At 42.8% G+C, this 22031-nt stretch overlaps 1 protein-coding gene across 1 annotated transcript in view; it reads right to left on the bottom strand.

The window, feature by feature from the left end:
• Nucleotides 1-22031, bottom strand: part of COG4 (component of oligomeric golgi complex 4) — a 24715-nt gene extending 2684 nt beyond the window's left edge. The window contains exons 1-14 of the mRNA XM_014829142.3: nucleotides 21840-22031; nucleotides 20130-20212; nucleotides 19310-19424; nucleotides 17196-17370; nucleotides 16200-16393; nucleotides 14468-14573; nucleotides 13774-13931; nucleotides 12985-13043; nucleotides 10646-10779; nucleotides 8831-8949; nucleotides 8103-8269; nucleotides 7115-7280; nucleotides 2912-2974; nucleotides 473-589 (exon numbers count right to left, since the gene is read on the bottom strand). Of these exons, the coding sequence (XP_014684628.1) occupies nucleotides 473-589; nucleotides 2912-2974; nucleotides 7115-7280; nucleotides 8103-8269; nucleotides 8831-8949; nucleotides 10646-10779; nucleotides 12985-13043; nucleotides 13774-13931; nucleotides 14468-14573; nucleotides 16200-16393; nucleotides 17196-17370; nucleotides 19310-19424; nucleotides 20130-20212; nucleotides 21840-22010 (1827 nt within the window). The 5' untranslated portion in view covers nucleotides 22011-22031. The remainder of the gene's footprint in view (nucleotides 1-472; nucleotides 590-2911; nucleotides 2975-7114; nucleotides 7281-8102; nucleotides 8270-8830; nucleotides 8950-10645; nucleotides 10780-12984; nucleotides 13044-13773; nucleotides 13932-14467; nucleotides 14574-16199; nucleotides 16394-17195; nucleotides 17371-19309; nucleotides 19425-20129; nucleotides 20213-21839) is intronic.

Here is a 22031-nt window from a genome sequence, read left to right as displayed (position 1 = left end):
TTCTGAGGCTTTTCTGCAGACCCTATCTGAAGTCTATCAGAGATAATGCTAATAAAAGAGGCCAGGGACAACGTGTTCCTTTCCAGATCTGTGCCAATTCAGGTCCAGGCCAGAGATGAGGTCCTTTTTCAAAAGAAGAGATTTCTTAGTGCCTGGTGTTAGGCAGCAGCTCTGGCTAAGGCCAAGCGAGAGGTCTGAGTAACCCCATGGCTCCATTTCCTCAGAGCACCTTTCTGAAGGCTCTTGGCACTGTGGGAGCCATGTGAAGATTCTAGAGGACCAGAATGCTGGCCTTTCAATGTGACAACTACACTGCTGAGAAACCAACAGGGCCTTCAGTGGCTTGCATGCTACTCCCTCACCCCTCCTCCCTGTTTCCTCATACACTTGGAGCTCAAGATAAGCCAGTAACAATCTTCTCAGAGCAATACACAGACACAGGAGTCAGCCAGCAGTTGAACCTGGGGCTTACCTGCAGGAGGTCTCGGAATTTGCTGGACACGGCAGCCAAGTCAGAAAGGCAGCTGTCAAACTTGGCCTGGGCCTGCTCCCCTCCAATGCCCTGGCTGAACAGCTTGGTACAGTCACTCTAGGGGAGAATACTCAGCTTTCAGAACACGCCTGGCGCACGGGAATGTGAGGTAGGAGAAGAGCAGGCCAGTGTGCAACCAGCCATTTCTCCTACTCCTGCCTTCTCTGGGAGCAGCTATCGCCTATTCCAGGCAAGAGCCCTAGCTAGGTTTCAGAACCTGGATTCTCTCCTGGTTGGCTAGCTACTTGGCTCCCACTACCCCCTGTGTAATATGGGGATACTGGTGTCAGGGGATGTGAATAAGAAACACGAATACCAGAAATTTTTTCATGTTTTTAGGGTCAGACATGCTAAGCATAAGTGCTTAGCCCAGTTCCTGGCATGCAGTAGGCATTAAGGAGATAGTAGCTACTGCTGTTATACTTTCTGCTTGTTAAATATTTTGGTCTGGCTGCCCAAGGGAGAGTGTCATGATTATAGCTAAGATTTAAGTGCTTACTGTGTGCCAGGCCCTGTCCTAAGCATTTCACTTTTATTAATTAAAGTATCTATCTTATGAAGTAGGTACTATTATTATCCCTATGGTACAGATGAGGAAACTGAGGCACAGAGAAGTTAATAACTTACCTTAAGCCAGACATCAGTAAGTTGTGGAACTGGAATTCAAGCTGGAAACTGGCTCCAGAGCACCTGTTCCTAATCCCTACACTATAGCCTAATTGGAGAGAACTCCACAGGGGGAGCTGCTTGAAGCTCACCATGTTTTGGGTTGCCAGGAGCTGCCCACATTTCTTGGAACCCCTTAAAAGTTTATGCTGTTTTGGCTACAGCAGGAGCAGTAGTGTGGAAGAGCTGTAAAGGCACTGATCTAGCAGGCAGAGGCCCTTAGTTCCCATGCAGCTCCAATACTGACTATCTTTAACTGGCTTTTTAACCTCATCTGTAAAATGGGCACCATACCACCTGACTGCCTGTCTCAAAGAATTGCTGATGGGGTTGAGAAAGAAATCTAAGGGGGGTGAGATTTATGGGAATTATTTTTTCAGCTCTTTGCTAGCCTTCTTTTCTTTCACTTGGCTAATTCTACCAGCTCAGTTATGAATTTCTAATATTTCCTCAAATTTTACTTTAAAATTCAACAGACTAATTTTAAGGACAAAGTCAGGCACGTAATCTAAGATGCTGTGACTTAAAAATGATGACAGCCACCTTGTTGAATACAAAGTGACAGACACCATGTTATTGGTACTTCAAGCATTCTAATTTTATTCCATTTTAAGGCCACTGTGGAGTAAATTCCTATTCTAGTCCAGTGTACATCACTGCTGTAAACTCCTACCTGACTGCTGTCTCTGAGCCTCCCTCAGGAACATCAACTACTAGGTCCTCTTCCTGTGTGCTGGCTCCTAGCCTCCTTAGTCTGCCCAGCCCTAAAGCTGACACTTAGCACCAGCTCAGTGCACACTGAGCCCTATGCCTCTGCAGCAAAGCACCCTTCTTGGTATGAGTGCCCACCAGGGAGGCAGGACCCTGGCCTCCCTCCTCTCCTAGAGGCAGAGTTTGGGAGCGGGGAAGAGTTGGGCCCCTCATTTTTTAACACTTCACAAAGTGATTGCTCCAAACTGTTATTTCTATCTGTTAATGCAATTATTAACTACCACTCCATGCCTCTCATGTACCAGGTGCTTTACATTATCTTGTTCAATTCTCACAACCACCCTATGGGGCAGAGATCATTCTCTCTGTTTCACAAATGAGGAAACTGAGGCTCAGGGAGGTTACAGGACTTGCCACAGGCCACACAATTTGTCAGTGAGCAAGTGGAGATCTGAACTCGGGTATCTGATTCTAAATCCAATCAATTTCCACTATACTATGTGGCCTTCCTTTAAAAAATGATACCAGCAACCAGCTTAGTACAGGGTTTGGTGAACCCTACCTCATCTTCATCTCTTAAATTTATGGAGGACTTTATAATTTTTATAAAGTGCTTTCAACACAGTGTATTAGGCCATCCAACAAACCCAAAGTAGGGCAGGATGGAGAGCTGTATCTCATTTAATAGATGAGAGAACTAAGGCTTTGAGAGTTAAGGGACTTGTCCAAGGTCACATGCCCAGTATGTGTTGGAAGATCTAATTTGAATTCTGATCTTCCAATTCTTGGGCCAGAGCTCTTCACACTGGCCCAGAGACACCTTGCTACCACTTGATTCACAAGGCAATCACTAGTGAATCCCCTCAAGTGCTCTGAAGAAGAGCTGGCTCAATGCCAAGGAATGCCAGCATCCCCATCAGGATGTGTGTGTACAGGGCTCCCTCTCAATATGAGGCCTGGGGAGGCTGCAGTGCTGAAAGCTGATGGCAATTTCCCCTGTACCTCCAGCGTCTTCTTCAGAGTAGAGATGTTTTCACTGCAGACTTCCACGTTGTTCAGAGTCACCTGGGAGATGAGGACAGAAGAATGTGACTTTCTGCTCACTCGTGTTTGGACCCACTTCAATACCAGAGTGGCTGACCGTTGCACTCCTGAGGCTCGGAGGTGGGCTAAGGAATGCCTATAGCACTGTCATCAGGCAGGGTACTCAGGTCTCGGATTGGGCAGAATGGTGAACCAGCCTCGCCCGGGTTCTCCTGTGCCTGACATCAAGGCAGCAAAGCCAACCTGCCACAACCTCAGAGGTAGTGACCCCAGGTTTCAGGTTTTTTTGCCCCATGTTTAGGCACACAGGTCTGGGAGAAGTCCTGGAGCTTCAAACCTCCAAGTACAGGTCAAGATGCAAAAGCTGACGTTCATTAAAGAAATACTTCCTGAGAGCCTGGCAACTATGAGGCATTTTCTCATCTGTTATTTCCCTGACTCTGCCAAATAGCCTCTGCAAAACAAGTATTATTAAGGCAGATCATAGGTAAAGATGAGATCCTCAGAAAGTGAAAGAATTTACCAAGGTCAGGCAACAACTGATTCAGCAAATTTTACCTAGCGCCTGCTGTTGCGCCAGGCACTGTTCTAGGGACCAGGGAGAAAGCAGTTAACAAAACAGACACAATCCACGGCCTCACAGCATTTACATTCCAGAAGGGAAGTCAGATAATAAACTGATGTATTACATAATGTCAGGTAGTGATAAACACCATGAAGAAAAAAAAATAAAGCAGGTTAAGGAGACAGAAACTCAAAGAGTGACAGGCTATGGAGCTCGAGGCAGGATTCAGGCCTCCTGACTCTAGGCCAAGGGCTCCTCCTTTCATAACTCAATTTACTTTTAAGCTCAGTGCAGAAATAACCATCATAAAAAGCAGTATGTGACAAAAGTGATAATTAAGGCATAAATTGCTATGGCCACTTAGAGGAAAGAAAAAACGTTTTGGTTTGAGGCATTCAAGGAAAGCTCCATGGTGGAATTGGTAACTGAGCTGAATTTAAAAGGCTGGAACATGATTCTGACAGGAGAGGAGGGTGAGTACATTTCTCCACCCGTCAGCCTCTCCCTCGCCCAGTGTCCTGTTTGAAATTTTCTTAATGGTACTTAGGATTATCCGACATTATCTTGCTTGTTTCTTGCCTTTCCCATGAGAATGAGAGCTCCACGAAGGCAGGGATCTAGTCTGTCTTCTTCATTGCTGAGTCTCTAGTAGAGCACTGTCCAATAGAACTTTCTTGATGATGGAAGTATTTTAAATGTGAACAGCCCAGTATGGTAGCCTCTAGCCATGTGTGGCTATCGAGCACTTGAAATGTAGCTGGTGCAACTCAGGAACTGGGTTTTTAAATTTAAATAGCCATCTGTGGCTAGTAGTGGTAACCATATCAGGCAGTGCAGCACTAGAACCTAGGATAGTGCCTGACATATAGAAGTTTCTCAATAAATATTCATTGAATGAACGAATGAGTAAATGAATACGTTCTGGAGAAGGGATAACATCAGCAAATGCAGAGTGGAAGGAAACCCCAAAAGGTATTTGAGGATCAGCAGTGAGTGCACAGACACATGCAGGGAAATGGAAAGAGGAGGAGCTACAGAGATGGGTCAAGTCAGACTGGGATGTGGGTGCTATGGTGTCCTGTGGACAATGGGGTGGCACTGAGGGTTATTTAAAGCAGGTGAATGCCACATGAGCACAGCTGTGGTTTGGGAATACTAACCTAGAGGCTGTATGTGGGAAGAATTACAGAGTTTGAGAGGATCACACAGCCTCTGAACTGGTGTGCTCGTGGCAGGACCAGGAAGGCAGGGGTGAGGCAGGGAGGAGCCAATTTTCAAGAGATAAGTCAGGAGCTTCAAGATTTCAGGGTACAAGGAGAATCCTAGAACCCCAGGGATTGAGTGTAGTACATCCCTTTCATGTTCCCAAGAATGCCTCCCTTGTCAGTGTCCTGTAGCCAATACTGAAAGATCATGCTGCTGACAGTGCTGTGGCCACTTCCATTGTGGGTGGATAAGACTAAAGGCCTTTTGTTAGCATGCTAAAAAAGAAGGCTGCTAACATTACAAGCTTCCAGAGAAATAACTGCACTGTCATGAAACTCAAGGATGAAGGCCACAACATAAATGTTTCCGAGGCATTTAAAGACACCAAGAATAATCTGTCATGAGAGGAAAATGAATTTGGGTTCAAATGGTATTGATTTCAAAGTTTCCTTGTACTGACAGTCCTTGTAAGCATGCACTCACTGGGCTTATCCCAGCTCACGGTGAATGATATGTCAGCACCACTAGGGAATTCATTTTGACAGCCCAATGAATCAAGGTGACATAAGAAATAGGCCCTGTGGTGGGAGTAATGACATTTTAAGTACTTGGCATCAGGAAAACTAGAAACCTGTCACCAAGCATTTAGCATCACCTTTCTTATTGGCCTTATCTTCTGGGCCCTCAATGAAACTGTCTGAATGAGAGCATAAAATGTGCGAACACACAGCGGTCAGACTAATGGGAACCTGTGAAGCCAACTGGTGGAAAATAGGACTAGAGTGGCGAGATGGGTCAGGTTCAGGAGGCCTTCAACAAACCACCAGGTGAAGATGTCTAGCTTCGATGTGGTAGGTAACAAGGAGTCAATGAATGTTCCTGAGTGGAGAAGTCAAAAAATAAAAGTAAGTTCTGTAAAAAATGAAATAGAACTCAAACAAAATGAAAATTTTAAGTCAATTCATGATCACGTGAAGCTGGTTGCCAGATATTTTGTCAAAGTTCTCCGAAGGTACCATATTCAGAGGCAACAGTTTGTTGGAACTGATCCTCTTTTTCCGCAACAACCATGACATCCTAGATTGACAGAATCCATGTGCATGGAAAATATTTTCAATGACAGAAAGCGGGGCTCCCTAAATAGCTTCCGTACAGGATCTGTCTGAGGACTAGTTACCTGCCTCTGAAAGCAACAGCTCTTAACTCTTTTGGGGTCATAGACTCCTTTAAGAATCTGATAAGGGGCTGGCCCTGTGGCCGAGTGGTTAAGTTTGTGTGCTCTGCTTTGGTGGCCCAGGGTTTCACCGGTTCAAATCCTGGGCGCGGACATGGCACCGCTCATCAGGCCATGCTGAGGTGGTGTCCTATGTACCACATCTAGAAGGACCCAAAACTAAAACATATACAACTATGTACTGGGGGGCTTTGGGGAGAAAAAGGAAAAAGAAAATCTTTAAAAAATAAATAAATAAACCAAAATAAAATTTAAAAAAAAAAGAATCTGATAAAAGCTAAGGACCCTGCTTCCAGAAAAAATACATGTGCACATTTCCGCATCCAACCCCAGGGTGTTCAGAGACCCCATGTATGGACTGTTGATTGAGAGCTCTGCTATTGGATGTTTCCTCAGCCTGTGAACCAGGAGCCAAGAAGACTCAGGGTCTGGCCCAATGTGGGGATGGAGCAGAATGACCTCTGACAGCACTGTTCCCACTCATGCCAAGATGGCATGTGCCAGAGAGGCCCGATCATGAGCTCAGGACTCATCTGTGTTCTTTCTGGCTCATCACAAACTGGCTCTTACCTTGTATAAATCCTTTTATTCTTCTATGCTTCTCCTTGCCCAGCTGTGTCACACAACTAATGAGACTCACTGCTTCATCACATCTGTCATTCTGGGTAGTTAAGGGCTTTAATAAGGTCACCTTTCTGCAGGTGAAAGCCTAAGAAGTATGCTAGAAAATCAGTCCTGGTAGGCCTAAAGGACTGGCACCTACCCATGCTGGGGGACTGTCCTCAGAGGAGTAGTCTGGAGGCTTGCCACAGATATTACAGTCGGCTCTGTGACAGATGCAAGCCAAACTTGATACTCAGTAGAGCCCCTGAACAGCTGGGCAGTGCTCTTGGGAATGAACGCTGGGGAAAGCTGAGGCACCCAGCTTTCCGGGCAGGGAATAGTACATGTCCTGGCTTGAGCTGCTCAGAAATAGGTCCCTGGTAAGAAATGATTTCAGAATCTTCTAGGAGGAGCTTTCCTTAAAGGAGTTTTCCTTCTATGTAGACACTGGAGGAAAAGTCTCCAGTTGAAGGCTGATTATATTGTAACTTAGAGGTCATAGTTTAACCTCTCGAGATAAACTGACCAACTCTTAACCTGTGGGGCTACCTACCAGGAAGGATAGCTTCGCCTCGTCAGTGCTCTCGATGCCTTTTGTGTCAAATTTGCCCTGCTGGAGGCTGCTGTGCATGATGTTGACGGCACTGGTCACCCCGCGCTGGATGTCCTGTAAGGTGGTGGCCGGGAAGCCCATCCGTAGCTTGTTACACAGGACGTCTCTAGGGGCAGAATGGCATATGGGGATTGACAGCACTCAACTTGGCCTCTAGGACAGCAGGACCAGAGGGCCTACTACCCTGACCCAGCAGAACAAATTGCTCTTTTGCGGGGGAATAACTAATCCCTGAGATCACTGTAGGAGACCTTGAGCAGCCAGGGTATGAGACAGACCAAACAGCCCCTCAAGAGCACTCATGTGACAAGAACACGCAGAGGAGACTGGCCAACTATTTACTTCCTATGAGGCCTTCAGTTATCATCACTGAGCTCCAACAAACTCTTCAGTACAGCTTAATGAAAGGAAGTACTGTGTAAGAGTTGAGAGAACAGGTTTCAAGACAGTTGGTTTGGGACTCTAGTCCTTATTCCACTACTTATGAGATGTGTGATCTTTGACAAGAGATAGAATCTCCCTAAGCCTCAGTTTCCTCATCTATAAAAGAGAGCTAATAGTGCCTACTCACAGGGTTGTTATTGAGACTGAATAAGAGCAGGAGATTAGCATAGTGCTTGGCCTGTAGCAATGGTAACTAAGATCGTTAATATTACAACTACTGCCTTCATCTGAACCACCTGTTCTCCTTCCTAGGTCTGAGGACCTTATTGGTCCAATCCTGTCCAGGGAACACAGATTTGGCCCATAAGACATCTGTTGTACAGCTGCCTGGAGCCAAGGATGTTGTGTTATGGATAGGAGCTTTTATCTTCTATAGAACTTCACTAGAATCATAAGGAAAACAGGAAGAAACAAATGGGCCTCAGGAATCAGTCATATTAGGACCTTTCTGCCTCCTAGAAAGGAGAAAGGGAGTCAATCATACCTGAAGTCAGACTCCAGCTCTGTGGTGGCGAGGTTGATCATGGCACAGAGACAGTCGATGCTGGAGCTGGACAGAGCCCGCCCAATGCACTTCTTAACAATGTAGAAGACATCATCCACCATGCTGGATGTCAACTGGCCCTTCTCGTAGGTGTCCAGAGCCACAGCCTACCCAAAAGGCAAAGCACTCAGTGAGGGCCCTAGATCTGCATGTCACTGTTCTAAACGGTCCTGGAACAGGCCCAGGCTTTGCTTCCTTTTCTCTACCTTGTGCATGTTTTTCCCAACATGGCTTATTCTGGTCACAGCTTGATGTGGCTCCTCTTTGCCAAAATAGCTCATTTCCCTATTGATCATTACATTAGAAAATTAAGTATTTAGGGCCTTTGGCTTGAGGACAACTGTTACCTGGGATGTAAGACTTCAAGAGAGGCCCTTTTTCCCCAAGACTCCTCACCCACATACCTCCAGGGAAGAAGGGAACAAGTAGGCTCCCTGAGGAGCTGAGGTGTTCTTTTGTGATCCTTGGGAAAGAAGTCCCAGCTGGGTCCACAAAGAGCACGACAACTCTAAAGACGCCCTCTACCCATACAAAGTGGTGCCACTTAGTCTGCATGCAAGGGTAACCTCAAGGCAGTACCAAGAAATATGATACACCTTGGCCATTTCCTTCAGCCTGACTTCTTGAACAGGAAGCCCCACTTCCAAGGGATGTGTCCTCTGTCCTACCTTATTGACAGTCTCCCTCATGAAGTACTCCTCCATGGTAATATATAAGCCAATTAGCTCCTGCATGGTGCAGCTCAATAGGCAGTTATTGAGGAGCTTGTCCAGACACTTCTGGTGTTCTAGGGGACAGCCAAGAAAGGAATGCTCACTTTTCTTCTCCAAGGGAAGAAGATCAACTTTTTTCATTTTTTCACATTCTTTTCTAGTCTCTGTTCCAAATCTGTACATAATCTACACAGTTATAATCACTGTACAGGTACAAATTTGTATTCTGCTTTAAAAAATTATACATAAATATTTTCATTGTTTCTACATAGTTTATTTTTTCTTCTTTTTAGATTACTTATTTTTAATGGCTGTGTGATATTTCATCAGGTAGATAGTCTGTATTTTTTTAAACTACTCTCGTATTTTTAGACACTCGGGTTATTCCCAAATGTTTTGTCATTATTAGAGGTAATTGGATATCATAGTAATTGGAAATTATAGTGGCCATTTTTGTACAAAGATTTTTTTACTTCTTTTCCATTATTTCCTTAGGATTAATTAGTAAGATTCAAAAGATGTAAGTTTCCAGGGCAAAGACTGAAATATATTGGGTACAGGACATCTCATTCTCTAAAGTAGTGTTATCCAACAGAATTTTCTGATGATGATGGGAATGTTCTATGTCTGTGTTGTCTAATATGGTAGCCACTATTGAGCATTTGAAACGTGGCTAATGTGACTTAGGCTAAGTTTGTGCATTCTGCTTTGGTGGCCTGGGGTTCGCTGCTTTGGATCCCAGGCACGGACCTACGCACTGCTCATCCAGCCATGCTGTGGTGGGCGTCTCACATATAAAACAGAGTAAGATGGGCACAGATGTTAGTTCACGGCCAATCTTCCTCAGCAAAAAAAAAACAAAAAAACCAAAAAAAACAAAACTGTGGCGGAGGGCAGCCCCATGGCATAATGGTTAAGTTCAGTGTGCTCTGCTTTGGGGGCCTGGGTTCGTGGGTTCAGATCCCAGGTGTGGACCTACAACACTCATCAGCCATGCTGAGGCAGCGACCCATATATAAAGTGGAGGACAATTCGCATGGACGTTAGCTCAGGGCTAATCTTCCTCCAGCGAAAAAAGAGGAAGATTGGCAACAGATGTTAGCTCAGGGCGAATCTTCCTCATCAAAAAAAAAAAAATTATGAGTAGGGGAACTGGGAGACTGAGGGAGAGAGTGAAAGGCTTTCTTTACATGATATACTCTTTTTGTGTACTCTTTATATTAATACTCTTTTCTTAATATTATACTTTGACACTATATTGAGGTGTAATTTATATACCATAAAATTTACCCATTATATGGGTACAATTCAATGATTTTTTAGTAATTTCATAGAGTTTTGCAACAATAGCCACAACCCAGTTTTAGAATGTTCCTATCTTTCCCAAAAGTTCCCTTGTGAAGATATCTGTATCTTTTTGTTCTGTCTATGTACCTATTATGTGCACATATCACCTACTTAAAGTAAACACCAATCCATAATCAGATCTGGTGAGGAAGCATGGCATGGGCAAAAGAGCAGAGGAAAATCATTTAACCTTTCTGGGCATTAGCTTTCCTCATTTGTAAAATGATCAGATGGCCTCAGAGGTCCAGTTCAATTCCAAAATTTGGTAAGTCTAGATTTCCTCCTAGGAGTCAATTTGCCCACAGACTCCCAGAAGCTAACAAGTTCTAGTTATTTTCTATGATGAGATCTGTGGCTTAACTACTACAAAACAGTACCAACTATACCCCAGCCCTCCTAGAGAATACAGGAAACACCTTTTACCTTGCTTTACTTCTTCTGAGGCCATGGAGTCCCCCACCTCAAAATCAGAGCTGATCCTCTTTCTGAGGAAGCGTAAGTACAGCTCGCTGCGGGCATTCATCAGGGTGACTTCAGTCAGGATAGGGTCCAGTTCCCTGAGACACACGGAGCAGAAGGAATAAGCAGGAGGGCACTAGATTCCCTCAGATATAAAAGCTACAGGGCAAACATAACCCCAAACTCCCCCTCCCCCCGGGGCCCACAGGGGTCAGCTCCGTCAGATAGTCATCCTGGCTCTGCTGGCTGGATTATAACCAGAGGCAGCTGTCAACCACATATTCTATTTACATGTTTCATCTGAATCGTTCATCTCCTAAAATCCTGCCAGGGCTATTAAGAGATTGGGAGGTGTGTTTTCAAAAGTGGTTTGAGTAAAAATTATCTATGCCTCATGTAGACGAAACCACACCCCTCCAACCTCTTATTTAGCTTTGGTGCGATTTCAGGATATACCCACACCCATTCATCCAACCAGATGAACAGCCAAAACAATCATGAAAAAACAAAACAAAACAAAACATACTTCTCAATCTCAAAACTAACTACAAACCTACAGCAATCAAGACAGTGTGGTACTGGCCTAAGGACAGACATGGAGATTAACTGAGAGTCCAGAAATCACACTTATGGCCAAATGATTTCCAACAAGAGGCTAAAAGAATTCAATAGGGAAAGAATAGTCTTTTCAACAAATTGTGCTGGGATAACTATTATAAAGAGTGAAGTTGAACCTTTCTTTTACATTATATACACAAATTAACTCATTTTCCACACTGAAGTTCAAGAGATCTTTTCAAAACATAAATCTAGTCATATCATAATCACATGATTTCCTAGCTCTTAGGATACAAGACCCTGAATGGCTTGACTCCAACACCCTGTCCAGATTCATCTCATATCAGGCTCTCCCCAACTCTCTGCCTTTCAACTACACTGGCTGCCTTTCAGTTTTTCAAACATCCAGGACCTTTGCACATGCTTGCCCCCCTCCCCCCACTCTACCTGGGACACTCTTCACTTCTTATCCTTACTTACTCTTGAGGTCTCAGATATAAGGTTATTTCCTCAGGAATTTTTCCTTGAACTTCATCAACTTAGTTTACACTACTTCATTACATACTCTCTCTACTCTACATTTAGTATATTACAGTGGTTAATAGCACAAACTCTGGAGTCAGATTGCTTGGATTCTATTCCTGGCTCTGCCACTTTTTAGCTGTATGACCTTGGGCAAGTCACTTAACTTCTCCAAGCTTCAGCTTCCTCATCTGTAAGAAATGTTTATGGATTAAGTCAGTGATCCTCAACTGGGGTGACTTTACTCCCCAGGGGACATTTGGCAGTGTCTGATGACATCACACTATCAGCATCCAGAGGGTAGAGGCTGGGGATGCTGCTAAACATCTTAGAATGTACAGGACAGTCCTCCATAACAAAGAATTATCCAGCCAAAATGCCAACGGTACAGAGGCCGAGAAACCCTGGATTAAACAATTTAATTTTTAAGTGCTTAGAACAATGCCTGGCATGTGGTAAACACTATATGTGTTTGCTAGTATTATTATCTGTCTACTTTATAGACCATAGACGCCACAACGAAAGAATTATGTCTGTCTTGCTCACTTTGCTTGTTGCCATATCCTCAGTACCAAGGACCAGTGTCTGGCACATAATGTGTACTCCATAAAAAATTTGTCGATTGAATGAATACATTTTTATGTTTGGATTTTCTTTTTACAAGCATATATTACTTTTATTAGAAAAAAGAAAAACTTTAAAATTTTAGGACAGTAGTTATCTTTGGGGGAGCGAGAGGAGGAGAGTCACTTTGGGGGCTTCAAAAGTATTGGTAGGGGCAGCCCCATGGCTGAGCAGTTGAGTTACATGCTTTGCTTCAGTGGCCCAGGTGTTTGCTGGTTCGGATCCTGGGTGCAGACCTATGCACCGCTCATCAGCCATGCTGTGGTGGCATCCCACATAGAAGAACTAGAATGACTTACAATTAGGATATACAACTATGTACTGGGGCTTTGGGAGAAAAAAAAAGAATGGAAGATTGGCAACAGATGTTAGCTCAGGGCCAATCTTTGTAAAAAAAAAAAGCATTGGTAATCATTTATACTTTATGAACCACACATATGTTACACATACGCTTTTGTTTGTATGATATATTCCATTAAAAAAAAGAGTCATAGATAAAATATTTTTAAAACATAGACCACACTGTAACAGAGTATTCTCTGAATGATACATGATTACCAATTCAAACTCCTATGGGCTGAAGGAAAGAGGCTTATTACCTTGGTTCTATTTTTTCTGTTGCAGAATTTCTCATCATGTTGTTCTGGACGTGCCGAAACTGCAATACACCACAGAAATGAGAATGCTTTCCCCATCCTCCTTCTATCTGCCTCTTCCTGGTCACTCCAAACTTCTGGCTTACAAGTTTGTTTATGAGGTAGGACAAAAGTAGGCTTCCAGGATGATGAGCCAAAGATTTACTTTTGATTTAGATGTGAATGCTCACCTCTATTTTATTGCACTTAAAAGTGATGCTAATGATGTTCCAATGGACTATTGTCAGGAGTCACCTAGCGTTCTAGAAACAAAATTGTATGGGGCTTCTCCTATTTCTAAGTCATATTCTTACTTTCTATGCTTAAAGGAATGGAGAAATAAAGTTCTGAAAAAGCAAATGGTACCTTTAGCACTTAAGGAACTAAGGAGAAATTTGAGACAAACTACTTGACACTAACTAGGACCTTAAGAAATAAAATTCTCATAATATCACCAAAAGGCATTGTTGAACATTCTGTGATAGAGAACTGGTCAACGTTTCTGTTGTGTTCCTTTCAGTAAGCTCTTTCTATTTCCTTCTCAATATTGTACTGAGGCCATCGTCATCCTGACAACACCTCAAGTCCAAAGTAAGCTGGTGATAGGCAAGATGCAGGCCAGTCTGCCTTTGGGATTTATTTTTCTCCTGTCTGCAACTTTTTTCATTCCCCCCCCCCCGGCCCCCCGCAATTTACTATTCAGTGTTGCTGGCTAATGCTGCTTCCAAAATGCCTGTGGCTTTCCCTGCTCACCTGCTGGTGGTAGTCCCTCTGCTTGATGAACTTGTCTACCACCTTCTCCACCTGTCTGTCACATTCCACCTGCAGATATTTTATCAGGTTATAAAGTCTCCCTGGCCCATAATAGGTCTCTACTATTGGTTGGTGGGTCTCCACAATGCGGGCAATCCCTAGAAAGGAGACAGAGAGAGGGTTGGATTCCAAATATTCTTCCCACAAAATAAACTCCTTTTTTCATCCAGGATTGACCCAGGGTCTAACTCAAACCTATTTGGCTGTTTCACCTCCCAAAATGAATACAAATGGTTCTTGGTGGGAGTTGCTAAGCAAATTTGTCTGTTAAATATGCACAGTGCTTGGTATATCAGTAGGCATTTGATAAGTTACATTGATTGTTCCTATAGGAGCATCTTCAGAAATCAGCATCACTCTCTTCCCAGTAATTTATTTTAATATTATTAATTATTAAACTTACTCTTAGAGTTTGGGTCTTGAGGGTTAGAGAGGATCAAAACACCTGAGAGACTCTAACTAATCTTTGCTAATCAGACACTGAATTGGGAAGTTAATTCTCCAATAAATTAATACATAGTAAACTACAAGATTAAATTAAAGGCATCGAGCTAGCGAGCAGAGAAGAAAAGCTTGGATGCAGGTATTAGATAGAAATGTCTCCAGTCTCGCCAGAGTGGAGAAAGAGGCTTGCCTTCAAACAGAAGAGTGAGTGTATCTGCAAAGATGACTGCAGCTCTTCGATCACTCATGTCTGTCCCTAGCACCAAAAGTAGATTCTCCTCAGCTTTACTGGCCACCTGAAAGAAGCAGAAAATCCACATGTATTTCTCAGACCAAAGGCTAGCCTCTGTTTTCCAAAAAAATCTCCCACTGGCTTTCTTTTCCTCATGTTTCTGTTGATGCTTGAAAGCCTAGGCAGCACAGAGGAACCTCTCGTGGGAGCTCTGGGTTGTCTGGGCCTCAGGCAGGACAAAGAACTGGAGCACAGTGGTAGCTCTTCTTCCATTCAGAGCTATAAGTAATGCTTTCTTTTTCTCTGAAAATATGTACTGCCATTAGCCAAGGGAGAGTCTTCAGTTTCAACAGTTTTCTCAAAGTATGACAGCTATCACTAATGGTGCTTTGTGGAGCAGCACAAGGAATCTGGGTACTGTGGAAGGGAATTTTAAGGGATAAAGTAGAAGCCATTTCTAAGTCCCAGAGGGCAAAATACTGATTAAAAAAAGCACCATAAAGCAGTTAAATTTTATTTCTAATTAATCATTTTTTTAGAATGGGTAAAACACACACACACTTAAACATTCAAAAGGAACAAAGGAGTGTTTGGTGAAAAGTGATTCTTCCTGTTACCTATGTCTCTTGGTCTCCTAAGTCTTCTCTTCAGAGATGACCACTGTTAGCCCTTCCAAAAACATCCTACACTTATACAAGCATACATCCTTATTGCCAACCCCCTCATTTTAAACAGGGATGGTAGCATACTGTTGTTTAACTTAACAAACCACATATGTTAGAGAGTGAAATACGTCAGCACAAATGGAACTGTCTCAGGTTTTATCTTTTTTTTTTTTTTTACTGAGGAAGATGTGCACTGAGCTAAGATCTGTTGCCAATCTTCCCCTTTTCGCTTAAGAAAGATTTGCCCTGAGCTAACACCTGTGCCAATCTTCCTCTCTTTTGTATGTGGGTTCCTGCCACAGCATGGCCGCTGCCAAGAGGTGTAGGTCTATGCCCGGGAACCGAACCTGGGCCACCAAAGCAGAGCATACAGAACTTAACCACTAGGCCACGGGGCTGGACCCTCATTTTTCTTAATGGCAGAAGAGTGTTCCATTATAGAGAATTTTGTGGGGGAGGAAGAGGATGGACTCTGACATATAGTTAAAAAAAACCCTCAACAACCCTCTGCACACATGTCTGCTGAGATTTGCTTCTCTCCATCTGAGGTCAGGGGGAAGGGCACTGAGACTTTAGCTGAAGCCTGTTTCTTTTCCAGGATTAAACCTTAAGTGACCTCACCTGCTTTATCTCAATGTGCCTTATTTTGAGACTCAAGCCTGGTGAAGTCTTAAAACCACTAACCAACAACTCCAAATGCTCTTAAAAGAAGCCAGTTCCTGGCTGACAAGTTGAAAAGGGTGAGACAACTTTTCAGAGAATTTGCATTTTAATTTTCCTATTCTTTTACTTGGTCCATTGGAAATAAATGTGCATCATGGCCTAGCAGATATCTAGGCCATGCCTGGTACAAAGTAGACTCGCAACAGATAGTGTTGAATGAATGTATGCATCCAGTCCGCAAGAGCAGAAAAGAGTCAAATCCTGTGGCAAGAAAGTATCCACAGAAACTAGATCCCTCCAGCGCCCCAATCTGCAGGCAGAGAACCATACCATTATCCTGCCAAGCTATTAGGGGCCCATACCTGCTTGCAAAGGTATTCTGAGAACTTGCTTAATCCCTCCTCATGCAAACCCAGCAGTGGGAAGATCTTGAAGAAGCGCTCCACCTGGGGTAGATCCCCTTCTTTAGTGGCAATGGCAAACTTCTCTGTTACAATGGCTTTGAGACGCTGCTCAGCTTCCTGCAGCAATTTCAGGTTGGCATCAATCATGCTTCCTGTGCAACGGGAAGAAAATGGGAATAAACGTAAAGAATGGTACTATGTCAGGTCTATGCCACTTAGTCTGCACACCTACTATTCATTCAAAAAATATGTATTAAGCACTTACTGTGTGCAAGATACTGTACTAGCAATATGGATAATTAAGAGATGAATCAGCCATGATCCTACTGTCACAGAAGTTATAATCAAGTGAAAGAGATAAGATTTGTGTACAAATAACTATAATAAAAATCAGCGTATGAAAAGTGTCATAAGAAAGGTGCCCACAAGTCACATTTCTGGTTGAAGTAATCAGAAAAGGCTTCTTAGAGATGATATCCCATCTCTCAAAGATGGACAGGATTTTGATACCTGAATAGGAGAAACATACATTCCATGAAAAAGGAATGAAATGAGCAAAGAAATAGAAACAGAAGGATGAAAAGAGTATTTGTGGAGTATTGCAAGTAGTATATACCCTGGCATATAGAGGAGCTCAACAAATATGTGCACAATGAATGGATGTATGAGTGAATAGCATGACATAAGGCTAGAAAGAGAGAGTGGGTGGAGATCACGGAAGGCCCAGAATACCAGGCTAAGAAATTAATTTTATAAGTAGGCAATATGGTCAAGTAGTTCCTTTCCCATAAAATGGGAACAACAACACATGCCCTGGGATGGTCTAGGACTTATAAGGGTCTAGTACTAGACAAGGAAATTTCCTAACAGATGACTTTTTCCTGGTTGACTTTGCCTAGTTCAGATTACAGATGCTTGTAACTAAACCAGAAATCAACAGTGTGCAATGCCAACCTTCTTTGCCCTGTCGGCTGAGCTCAATGACTGACTTGTCCAGGCACAAGTAGCGATGAATGTGGGCTGCAGCCTGCTCATAATCTTCATTCCTCAAAGCAGTCTGAACTCCATCCATGCAGAACTTCAGGTCCAAGATGTCATCAGCTCTCTGAATGGCTTGATAGAGGCGGTTCTGCAAAAAGACTTGGTGCTTAGAATAATGTCCTATGCTTTCAAAAACATCTCTCCAGAAGGTAGGGAGATTCAGGTGCTGAATCTGGATAACTAGAGGTCCTTTTCAGGTTTCACTGATGAATTAAAAAACACCACGACTGCCACTCACAAAACTGTTACTGAGGGGCCACCTGGTGGCGTAGTGGTTAAGCTCGCATGCTCTGCTTTGGCAGCCTAGGGTTCGCAGGTTTGGATCTCGGGTGTGGACCTACACATCACTCATCAGGCCATGCTGTGGCAGCATCCCACATACACAATAGAGGAAGACTAGCACAGATGTTAGCTCAGGGCCAATCTTCTTCACCAAACCAAACCAAACCAAACAAAAAAACCTGTTACTGATGATGGTCAATATCACTGACAAGTGTCGTTTAATATTTATATGACCAGATCATTCATTTTAATGGAAGCAGGAACATGGATAATCCATATTTATATTTAGCTTATATTGTTAAATTTATAATAGAACCAGAATGTATTTGGGGAACGTGACACTGTAAACCAAGTAATAAAGTGAAATAAGTGGAAAGTATTTTTCTTTTAGAATAAGCAAGAATGTTTAAAAAACTTTAATATGTGAGTTGCTGGCTGTGTGGCTATAGGGTTTTATGGTAAGATATTTTTGCAGAATCTGAACAAACAAATAGGGAAGGGTTATGCTACTTCAGAAGGGCAAACTGAGGCTGGGACTGACTCGTTCAAGAGCCCAGACCCTGTGCTACTCAATATAGTAGCCACTAACCACCTGTAGCTACTGAGCACTTGAAATGTGGCTAGTCCAAATTAAGATCTGTATATATATATGTAAAATGCACACTGGATTTCAAAGGCTTAGTGCAAAAATAAAGAAGGTAAAATATCTCATTAATATCATTTTAAAGTGATTACATATTTAAGTGGTATTTTGGATATAACGGGTTAAATAAAACATAGTATTAAAATTATTTTCACCTATTTCTGTTTTACTTTTCTTTTTTTTTTTTTTTTTAAAGATTTAATTTTTTTCCTTTTTCTCCCCAAAGCCCCCTGGTACATAGTTGTATATTCTTCGTTGTGGGTCCTTCTAGTTGTGGCATGTGGGACGCTGCCTCAGCGTGGTTTGATGAGCAGTGCCATGTCCGCGCCCCGGATTCAAACCGATGAAACACTGGGCCACCTGCAGCGGAGTGCGCAAACTTAACCACTTGGCCACAGGGCCAGCCCCATCTGTTTTACTTTTCAAACATGGCTACTAGAAAATTTAAAATTACATATGTGGTTCATGTTAGATTTCTTCTTTTCCAATCTGTATGACTTTTATTTCATTTTCTTTCCTAATTGCCCTGGTTAGACCCTCTGGTACAATGTTGAAGAGAAGCAACAAGAGCCGACATCCTTGTTTTGTTGCTGATCTTAGGGCGAAAGCACCTAGTCTTTCACCAATAATTATGATGTTAGCTGTGAGTTTTTTACAGATGCCCTTTATCAGGGTGAGGAAGTTCCTTTCTATTCCAAGTTTGTTGAGTGTTTTTATCATAAGGGGGGTTGAATTTTGTCAAATGCTTTTTTTAAATCTATGAGATGATCATGTGGTTTTTGTCCTTTACTCTATTGATACGGTGTAGTACATTAATTGACTTTCAGATGTCAAACCAATCTTGCATTCCTGTGATAAATCTCACTTGGTTATAGTATAGCCCTTTTTATATGTTGCTGGATTCGGTTTGCTAGTATTGTTGAGGATTTTTATGTCTATTCATAAGAGCTATTGGTTTGGAGTTTTCTCTTCTTGTGATATCTTTGTCTGGTTTTGGCATCTTGCATTAGATTTCTATCGGATGGTGCTGCTCCAATTTCTAATGAGGTGGGTTCTCTACTACCCTTTACTAACTCAAACATCAAAAGCAGAATGAGATTACCTTGGCCAGGTCAAGCTGACGGACTTTGCTGGACACATTCTCAGCTAGGTTGCAGGTAAAGGTGATCATTCCAGCTAGCTGTTTTGCATCTCCTTCAATCAGCTGTAGGTTGGGACTGGAGACACACAGTGTCAGCACACACATATCCATAGAGGCAGAGGATAGGAGTAAGAGACGGAAAAATTTTTTTTGTAGATGGCGACTACATCTTCTTTTATACCTCCCACAACTCTTAGCTCACTTCACTCTATCACAGCTTCTTATCAAGAGTGTTTTACTGAAAATTCAGGCCTATAGTTAATAAAAAAATTAATTTCTGTAACTACTAAAAAAACTCCTAAATAGGTATTGCCAATGAATTAGAGAAGAGATTCTCCCAATTGCTAAGTGAGCATAAAATGCACTAACCAACAATCTAAGAGGGTGATGAGATCAAAGAGCAATTTTTATGACTAGCAAATACACAAAGTCTGCAAAAACTGTAGTCCTCAAACTTGAGCCATACATCAGAATCACTTGGTATGCTTGCTAAAACAAAGATTCCTAGGCGCCCCCCTCCAGAGTTCCTGGTTCAGTAGGTTTAGAATGGGGCCCCAGAATTTGCATTTCTAACAAGTTTCCAAGTGATGTTGGTACTTGCTGGTCCAAGGACACTTTTAGAACCACTCAACCATATCCTTAGATGTTCACTTTACCTTGAGGTAACACTCCTCTACATTTCAAACTCAGCTGGCATTTTAGAACAGAAAGTTAGGAAAAATAACCTATCCAGTGGTCCCTGTTGGAATTTACAACAGCTCTTGCTGAAATGAAGACTCACCCCATTCGGTGGAGAGTGACCATTTTACTTTCAATGGTGTTTTGCTGTTCCAAAAGAGCATCCAGCTCTCTCTCCACCACTTTCTGAAACACAGAGAAACATTCTGTCCTCAGAATGGTCAGAAGCAACCTTAAGAGTTATCTAACCCAATCACTTAGCTAAAGGATGAATCCCATTTCAAACATCTTCTTTCCTTTCACCAAGTTCCCCTAGAACTTTAACAAACAATACTTCATTTTTGCACTTATCACAATGCATAATGATTATTACCTTATGTGTACCGTATTCCATCTAGCAGATGAACACCCAAAGGGTGCTTCCTGTGCTTAACACAGGAAGGCATTTAAAATATAATGGCTAAAGAAACAAAAGCTCCAAAGTGGTGGTTACAAAAAGTCTCTTCATAGTGTACAGTCAATATCCAAAAGGGATAAATATAATTCCCTCAGCCATTTACTGCATTACCTCAACTAACGTAACCTTCTTGCGCTTGAGTTTCATCTGTAAAAAAGCGATAGTACTACATATGCCACAGGACTGTGGTGTGAGCCAAACAAAATAACAAACATAAAGTGCTTAACATAGTATGTGGTTTATGATTCAATAATAGCCATTGATATTAGGTATACATTTCTATTAAAATAGTCCAGTAGGATCCAGAGGGAAACTTCCCCTTGACAGTCATCAAATACAAATATGGAACTACCATTGTTCTGTCTGCAGAGATCGAGTTAACTTTTCCCCAAAAGTACTGATTGACTCAGTGAACGCAAGCTTAGGAATCTTGAGTCAGGAGTACTTAATTTTATAAAGCATATCTTGCTGAAAATTGTATCAGAAACTGCTAGAGTTGGTGCAAGTTAATATTTGAAAATATTTGAAGATACTAATGATCACCCCTTCTCCCCCACCCAGCTGAAACTGAGTTTTGTGCTCAATCTTAATTAAAAGTTTGGTTTAGGGAACAGTTACTAAACTTTTAGATCTCTTAGATAGCTTAGATCTTTAGACAGCTTAGGTCTCTTTCTTCTGACTGGCAAGAAACCCAACTGACATTCAAAAATGTATTGATTGGCAGCATCAGGCCGCCACGGAAAAGTGAAGGAGGCTGCAAGGAATCTTCGACAGAATATAGTCCACGCCCCTGATTTGATACAATGCAGGGGTACAAGAGATGAAGGGACTTGTCCAAGACTAGATAGTTGTGCCTGAGTCTTAAAATCTCAAGCTTCTACCAAGTTGTGCATTTAACCGAAATGCTAAAACGACACCCCCAAATTATTCCCCACAAGAGGAAGTTTTAAAACGCTTTGGTTTATGTGCAATGAATTCCCGCTTAAATGAGATAAAGGGGTGAAAGTGTTTCATAATTTTTAAACTGCTAAGTCAACGCAAGAGAGCCTATGTTCTCATTTTGAGAAGCAAGCGAGTTGGCGTAAACCCTCAGTCTAACTTTACTCTGTCAAAGAAACCTAATGATCAATGGCGGGGTGGGGCAGATCGCCCAGATAACAGGGAAAACGAGCTCGGGGGTATCAGACTGAGTGAACAGAGACGTCAAGTCCACTCAACTATACTGCTTCCTGAGTAGGTGCTGTTTTGTTTCTCTCGGCAAGGAGAGAACTTCCCACAGCCCAGATTTCCCAAGACTGACAGCTCCTACGTCCACTGCCCCTAGATCCTCCTGGAAAAAGAGGCTCAGCCCCCCACCTCCTCGCCGCAGAGCCGTTCGTACACAGCCTCCAGCTCCTGCAACTCGGTCAGGGAGCGAATGAGCTCGATGGAGATTTCCGAGCAGCGGCCTCCTCCCACCCCTTCAGGCGGCGGAGGAACCCCTGACAGCTTCTGAGGGGAATCGAGGTCCGCCATCTTGGTCCCCATTCTGCGCTTCCGGCCCCGCGA

The sequence above is a fragment of the Equus asinus genome, chromosome 28, assembly GCF_041296235.1.
Source record: "Equus asinus isolate D_3611 breed Donkey chromosome 28, EquAss-T2T_v2, whole genome shotgun sequence".
Classification (NCBI taxonomy): domain Eukaryota; kingdom Metazoa; phylum Chordata; class Mammalia; order Perissodactyla; family Equidae; genus Equus; species Equus asinus.
Note: the sequence above shows the minus strand (reverse complement) of the source record. Positions and strands in the feature narration are given on the sequence as shown.